General features: G+C 63.5%; 1 protein-coding gene across 2 annotated transcripts; it reads right to left on the bottom strand.

Annotated features, from left to right (window-relative positions):
• Positions 1-4,592: 4,592 nt before the first annotated feature.
• GPIHBP1 (glycosylphosphatidylinositol anchored high density lipoprotein binding protein 1) lies at positions 4,593-6,553 on the bottom strand. 2 transcript variants are annotated; one of them, XM_024741272.1, is made up of 5 exons: positions 6,469-6,553; positions 6,072-6,149; positions 5,766-5,885; positions 5,062-5,175; positions 4,593-4,949 (listed from the first exon to the last, which is right to left on the bottom strand). In XM_024741272.1, exons 1-5 carry the CDS (start codon positions 6,518-6,520, stop codon positions 4,714-4,716), a joined length of 600 nt encoding a protein of 199 aa, XP_024597040.1. In that variant the 5' UTR covers positions 6,521-6,553; the 3' UTR covers positions 4,593-4,713. The 2 variants fall into 2 exon arrangements, with proteins under 2 accessions (XP_024597040.1, XP_024597039.1); XM_024741271.1 differs by having other exon boundaries at positions 6,072-6,179; positions 6,469-6,552.
• Between the last annotated feature and the right edge of the window lie 297 nt (positions 6,554-6,850).

Here is a 6,850-nt window from a genome sequence, read left to right as displayed (position 1 = left end):
TGGGGACACAGAAGGGGTCCCTCTGCCCACTGGGTTCATTTGTTCCCTTCTCATGGGGTCCAGGGGGTGGGACACGGACAGGGCACCTGAAAGGGAGCAGGGCGAGTGGGTCCACCCAATGCTGGGAGGAGAGACAGAAAGCCTGCCTCCAAAGGCCAAAGGGCAGGGCCCAGAGAAGCCCTCCCAACCCAAGGGACAGCAGCTCAGAGCTCAGAGCAGCTCCCCAAGGGCAGCTCCGGGGTCAGAGCAGTGACCATGGCGTTCACCCCTGGCGTCGGTGGTGCACCAGCGCCTGGCAGCCGGCACCCAGCCAGCCTCCACGGGGATACTAGGAGATGGGGTCTGTGTTTCTGCAGTTTCGTGGCAGAGAGAACTGAGCACAGAGAGGCCGAGCCTCTTGCCAAGGTCCCTCAGCCAGGAAGAGGCCAGTTCAGCCTGGAGGCCCGGCAGGCGGCTCACTCCTGTGAGGCAGACTCGAGGTCACCACAGGTGCATGCCCTCTGCAGGGCGGGGCCACATGCACGTCACACTGGAAAAGCCGGGAAGCCGCAACAGTGTCTGAGCTCAGGGCAGAGCCCTTACCTAGGGCAACCAGGCTCCGGAAGTTTCCAGCATCAGGCTCTCCAGGAGGCCCCTCTGGGGGGCCGAGCGCCTGCACGAGCCCAGGGTGAAGGGCCTGCTCTGGGGGGTCCCGAGGCCTGAGCGCCGAGGCCCAGAGGCTGGCCCACCGCCCCGGGGCCCCTCACGCCCCCTGCTCCCGTCCAGAAGGAGACACCTCACAGGGCCGCTGCCGTCGCGGCAGGGTGTCTGAGGAGCTGCCGGCTCCGCGGGCGTCCCCTCCTGCCTGACCAGTGCGGCTAGAGGCCCTTCACCAGCGCTGGGCCCGTTGGAAGCCCACTTCCAGACTCCTGAGGAGGACGGACACCCTCCCTGCTTTGGTGACAGAAAGTTGTGCCAGGCTCGATCACCCACAAACGTCGCAGGGTCCCCGAGGCGAGGGCAGCGAGCGGGGAGGCGGGGCAGGAGAGGGAGCGGGGAGGGCTGGGGTGAGGGGCTCCGGCGAGGCCCCCAGACCTCCATATGGGGGGCCCTCAGCAGGGCGGGCAGGTGGGAGCCGCAGGCCGCGACAGCACAACCTCTGGAGGTGTGAGGCAGGCTCAGGGTCACCACAGGTGCATGTCCTGTGCAGGGCGGGGCCAGCCTGGGGGCGGGGTTTGCAGGGGGGCCGAGGACTGCCTCCGCCGACAGGGAAGGTCTGCACACAGGACCTGGTGCTCGGAGCTTGGCTGCCGCTGCCATGGGGCTCGTGGGGGACACAGGCACCCGAGGAGCAGACGGGCCGAGTGCTGAGGAAGCCAGCAGGAGCGGGCGACCCTGCCTGGCCACCAGCTGTGCTCACGAGGGCCTTCCACCACCCTGGCAAACACCTCCTTTAAATTCAGTTCAGGGCTGTTGCCCCCCCACACCCCGTCTGGGCCCCCTACAGAGCCCTGTCTCAGCCCCTTGCGATGGGCTGAATTGGTGTCCCCCAAATCCACATGCTGAAGTCCTAACCCCATGACCTCAGAACGGGACTGTGTTTGGAGATGGGGTTTTTAGAGGCGATTAAGGTACATGAGGTCACAAGAGTGGCCCCAAGCCAATCTGACTGGTGCCCTTATACGAAGAGGAGGTCAGGACACAGACACGCACAGAGGACTGATTACAGGAATTGGGTCACGTGGTCCTGGAGGCCGAGGAGCCCCGCAACCTGCTCTCTGGAAGCGCGAGAACAGGAAAGTGGTGCGGTAAATTCCCTCTGAGTCCAAAGACCTGGGAACCAGGAGCCCGATGTCTGAGGGCAGGAGAGGATGGACAGCCCAGCTCCAGAAGGGAGAGAGAGCTTGTCCTTCCTGCCTTTTTGTTCCATCTGGCCTTGGATGGACTGGGTGGTGGCCACTCACCTGTGGGGTGGTGACCTTCCTTTCTCAGGCCCGCCATTCAAATGTCAAGCTCTCCCGGAAACACTCTCAGAGAAACACCAGAAATCATGTTTTACCAGCTACGTGGGCACCCCTTTTAGCCCCGTCAAGCTGACCCAGACAACCGACCATCACAGCCTCCAAAAGGGACGCAGCCCTGTGATACCTTCTGACCTCCAGAACCGTAAGATAATTCATGTGTATGGTTTTAAGCCCCTGAGTTTGTGGTCATTTGTTTCGGCAGCCGTGGGGAACAGGGGCAGTGATCCAGATGGGTATGCCCTCCGCCAGCCTCCTGGGAAGGCGTAGATGCGCTGTGACAAGGCCTGGCTGTGCCGTCTGCTGACACCTCACACTGGGCTTGGCCTGGGGACCCAGCTGGGTCTTGGCCGCCATCTAGCCAGTTCCAACCTCTGACTCAGGTGCCCTGGTGCCACTGGCCCGTGGCCCCCCGGGAAGGCGGCTGCTGTCGGCAGGAAGCCCCCAGCTGGGTCCTGGACCTGCCACCACCAGCTGCGTGACCTTGCGGAGAAGTGTCACTTCCATCGGGTGGACTGTTGGGTGCCAGGACAGGAGCTGGCTGGGCGGCGGGGAGGGGCGGTGTTTTGGGACCGGCTGCCCGTGGCACGTCAGGTCCCCGCCCACAGCTGGACCTGCCTGCTCAAGACACCACTTGCTTCCTCCTGTGCCCTCGGGCAGGGGCAGGTTAAAGCCCCAGTGAGGGGTCAGGGCTGTGCTTTCTGCTCTCCAGGGCGGGAATCAGGGGCCCAGCTGCACGCAGTGCGCCCGGAGCCCAGAGAAGAGGCTGTCGCCAAAGCAGGAGCCCAGGGCAGGCCCTTCAGCCAGTGGCTTCAGACTGAGCCTGACCTGGCTCCCTCCTGCTGCCAAGGGCCGTGAAGGAGGTCAGCTCCAGAGGTGCGCGGTGGGGCGTCTGTGCACTCAGAGCTCTGGGGGCTTCAGGGCGGAGGGTTGAAGGGAATCCTGTGAATGCGGGTGATGGTGCCCAGTGTTTCTACAGCGGGTGGGTGTGGCTAACGAGGCTTCTTGTGATGGTAAAGGACTCGGGTGGGGCGTCTCCCATGAGCTTGCACTCGCAGGTGGCACACAGGGGCGGGGCGTAAGGGTTGCCCTGACAACAGTAGCTTGCTGACTGTTTACTCTCTGCCAGGCATGGGCTACAAGCAGCCCCCTCGGCAGTTCGATCAGTTCTCACTGCAGACCTACAGGGACGGATGTCCTACTTTCCCACTTGGCAGATGAGGAAGCCCAGCTGCAGGCGAAGGGGCTCACCCGGGACTGGAGCTGGAGGGTGTGGGCCTAACATTTGAACCCAGGCAGTGTGACCCCCGAGCTCGGCTCTTTATCTGCTATGCTTTCGTAGGGACTGTGTGTGCAAACGTGTGTGTCCACGAGTGTGTGTGCGAGTGGGAGTACGTGTGAATACGTGCATATGCATGAGTGTGTGAAAATGCAAGAAACAGAGAAACCCAAAACAACTAGCTTCAAGATGGCGGAGGTTCATGTCCCTCCCAGGTAAAGGGGTCCTGAGCTAGGCAGTGCAAGCCTGCTGTAATGGGTCCAGGCCCCTTCCTCCATGCTGCCCTGCCATTCTCAGTATGCTGCCTCATGGTGCAAGGTGGCTGCTGTGCTCCAGCCATCATTCCAGCCACAGGAAGGAGGAAGGAGAAGAGAAAGATATGCCATCTCTACCTAAGGGATTTCCCCCCATCCCCAGGTAGGCCTTGATGTTTCCATTAGTGAGGAAAGGGGAGAATGGAAAGTGGGAGACTATCCTGCCTACTGGGATACTTGACAGGTAGGATGGAGTTCTGGGCTTCCCAGCCCAGGGGATGTTGAGCTGGTGGGGATCAGGGGTCCTCTAAGCCTTGTTCTGTACTGCTCTGATGGGGAAACTGAGGCCCAGCCCCAGGCCTCCTCCTTCCCACTCCAGGGCTCTGTCCTGTCACCAGTCAAGAAGGCCAAGTGCCCAGCAGCCAATGACACCAGCCTAGCCAGAGCAGGCACTGGGGAAGCCGAGGTTCTCCTACCCGGCCCCCTCCCACTGCTCCCCTCCTCTTCTCCTCAGGAGCCCAGAGGCCATGTCACCCCTCCCTGATACTGGTGGCCTGACCGCCCCGTTCACTGCCCCTATGCCCCTGGCACCCACCAGGCTGAGCGGTCGGCTGCAAAGTCCCATCTCAACCACCCCTCCAGCCTCCCTCTCTTTTTTATTCTTCTTCCAGGCCCTCATCAACTCCACCCTCAAACCCCAGCAGCCTCCCGGGGTGGAGGGCCCTTTCTCCTATAGGCCAAGGAAGCCTTCCTCCCAAAGTTTCCTCCCCCAGATGGGCTGCCCATCACATGGATGGAGGTGTTTCGTTGGTGGGAAGTTGGGGAGCAAGTTGGGGTGGTCTCCCCCCAGGCACATGGTGAGTGTTTTCTCTGCCAGGGGCGGGAGCTGGGTGGACCCACCCTGTGAGCAGCTGAGGCCTGGACCTAAGGCCCACGTGCTGGCCATCGTGCCACACACAGGCAGGGAGAGGAGACCAGGGTGCTAGATGGGGACACTGAGGAAAGGCAGACGTGGCTGTGAGGAACCAGTGCTGGCCGGATCATTACAGACGCTTCCAGTTTATTCTCCAAAGCTGGGGTGGGGGCAGGGGAGGGGAAGGGAGGGGAAGACAGTGGGCAGAGTGCTGACCAGCCAGGGTATAAGCCAGGCTGGGGATGGGGATGGGACCGCCCCCCCAACTCAGAACACCATTGCCTGAAGGCTGGCGAGGAGGCTGAACAGGAGGGCGGTGGCCACGGTTGAGGGTCTACCCTGGGGGCCACCTGCCCCGCTTCCCTGGGGGTCCTGCCAGGGCGGGATGTTGCACAGGCTGGCCTGGCAGCAGGATATGGTCGTCAGGGATCCATCCACCGTCCTGCTGATGGGTTGACATGTGTCTGCACACCACCCCGAGTAGGTGGTCTGGGGACCTGACTCTGGGTGGGAAGGGGGTGGTGGAGAAAGTGCGTCACACTGTAGGGACGAGGCCCAGCACAGACGTGGGAGACGGGCTCCTCCCGTCCGGCTGCCCCAGGGTGGCCTGCTCACCAGTATTCCAGTGGGAGACGATGGTTTTGCAGGTCTTGGGGAGGATGCAGCTCTGCATCTGTCTGCAGCTCTCATCCCGGTGCAGGGACTGGCAGGAGTAGCACCGCAGCTGCGCTGGGAGGCCGGGCAGGCTCAGTCCCCAGCGCGCCCCGGCTCACCCAGCCCCCCACCTCCGGCCTCTTCACCTGTGAGGCCTTTTTCCAGCTCCTGTCCCACTCACGCATCCTCGGCTGACCCCCACGAACCCTGCGCCCCTGCCTCAGGACTGGCCCCTTTCCCTCCCCTCGCCCGGCCCCACCAGTGCCAGGCTGCTCATGTCTTTCTGAACAGGACTCCACACCAGGGCCTGTGACTCTCTGGTCTCCCCATCCCGGGCTCCGCTGTGCTGCTGTCCTGCCTGGTGAACTCTCTCTAACCTCTCTGCTGCGACACCACTGTCCCTCCCAGGAATGGCTCCTTCTCTAGGCCTCCCTACTCTGGACGGCAGTTGAGGGTCACGGTCAGGGTGAGAAGTGAGGGTGTGCTGAGTGTCAGGGGCCCCTCCTCACCCCTCCCCCCACAAGGGGAGGGAAGCTCACAGCTGGGGGCCCTTGCCTGTCGGGTCCTCACCGTCAGCCTCGCGGACCCTGGCCCTCGGCGGTGCCCACGCATGTGTTGGAAAAGGGGAACAAGTGGCCCACCGTGGGGTCGGGGTGGGCAGGTACCTGTGCCTCTGCTGCCTGCAGTCACGCTGGCCTCGTCGTCCTCGTCGTCGTCGTCCTCGTCATAGCCTTCAGGTCCAGCGTCCACGTCATCATCCTCGACCTCCTGCGTCTGCCCTCTGCCTGGCCGCGCAGGGATGCCTGTAAACCTCCACTACCCGGGCACAGAGGACACATGCTCGGGGTCCAGTGCCACGCCCCCACCTCTTGATCCATCAGCCCCCTTGCCAGTCCCTCTGTCCTCCCCGCCGCCTCCCAAGCTGGTGAGGTCGCTGCCTGGGTCTCCGAGCCCCAGCCCCGCTTCCTTACCTGTGTGTTCCTTACCAGCAACACTAGGGGTTGTGTGCTGGCCCTGTACAGCAGCTGGCCCGTAGCCGTCAGGATGGCCTGTCCATTTCACAGAAGAGGAAACTGAGGCTGGGAGAGGAGAGGGCACCCCAAAGCCTGCCTCTCTGAGCGGCTGAGCCTGGGGGTGGGTGGGGAGGGAGCCCGTGCCCCCAGGGGCTGGCTGGGCCGGGGCTGCAGGTTCAGGGACCCGTGGGAACCCACGACAGCCTCATCCACCTCCCTGTGGCCTCGACCTCCAGCTGCATTCCCTCTTTCTTCCCAAGCCATGTCTTGCCCCCAGGCTGGGTGATCCTGGGGGTCCTGTGCGCCTGGACTATGCTGTCTCCCGCGCTGCAGGGTCTCCCCTCGCCCCGAGTACCTTGCTGCCCGCACAGCAGCAGAGCCAGCAGGACAGCCACCAGCACCTTCATCCTGCCGGAGCTGCCGCGTCTGCTCACCCGGCTCCTCGCTGGGCCTCTGGATTTGTGGGAAGTGGGACAAAGGACATTGCCGGGGGCTTCCCGGAGGCCCTGGACCCCCCAGCTCCAGCCTCAAACAATGGGCCTCACACTGGCCCCCAGGCCAGGCACTGGGCCAGGGATGGTCATTTCCCTCCCTGACTCCAGGGGCTGGGTGGGGGAGAGGAAGTCATTGTGGTTGGCCTTGGGGCGTCCCGTCCACCTGTGTGGCTCTGCCCTGGCCTTGAGGCCTCAGCCCAGTAGTGTGGGCTGGCCAGCCCACTGCCCCTTGTCTGGACCCCA

The sequence above is a fragment of the Neophocaena asiaeorientalis genome, unplaced genomic scaffold (assembly GCF_003031525.2).
Source record: "Neophocaena asiaeorientalis asiaeorientalis breed wild unplaced genomic scaffold, Neophocaena_asiaeorientalis_V1.1 scaffold177, whole genome shotgun sequence".
Taxonomy (NCBI): Eukaryota; Metazoa; Chordata; class Mammalia; order Artiodactyla; family Phocoenidae; genus Neophocaena; species Neophocaena asiaeorientalis.
The sequence above is the reverse complement of the archived record's forward strand: the minus strand, read 5'-3'. Positions and strand labels throughout refer to the sequence as shown.

Bases quoted from the DNA above. Each gene is read 5' to 3' on its own strand.
- GPIHBP1 (XM_024741271.1), bottom strand. From the start codon at position 6,520: ATGAAGGTGCTGGTGGCTGTCCTGCTGGCTCTGCTGCTGTGCGGGCAG. The intron at 5,176-5,765 runs GTACCTGCCCAC...CCGGCCTCCCAG, and splicing joins TGCAGGCAGCAGAGGCACAG to CGCAGCTGCGGTGCTACTCC. The intron at 4,950-5,061 runs GTGAGCAGGCCA...CTTCCCACCCAG, and splicing joins CGTCTCCCACTGGAATACTG to AGTCAGGTCCCCAGACCACC.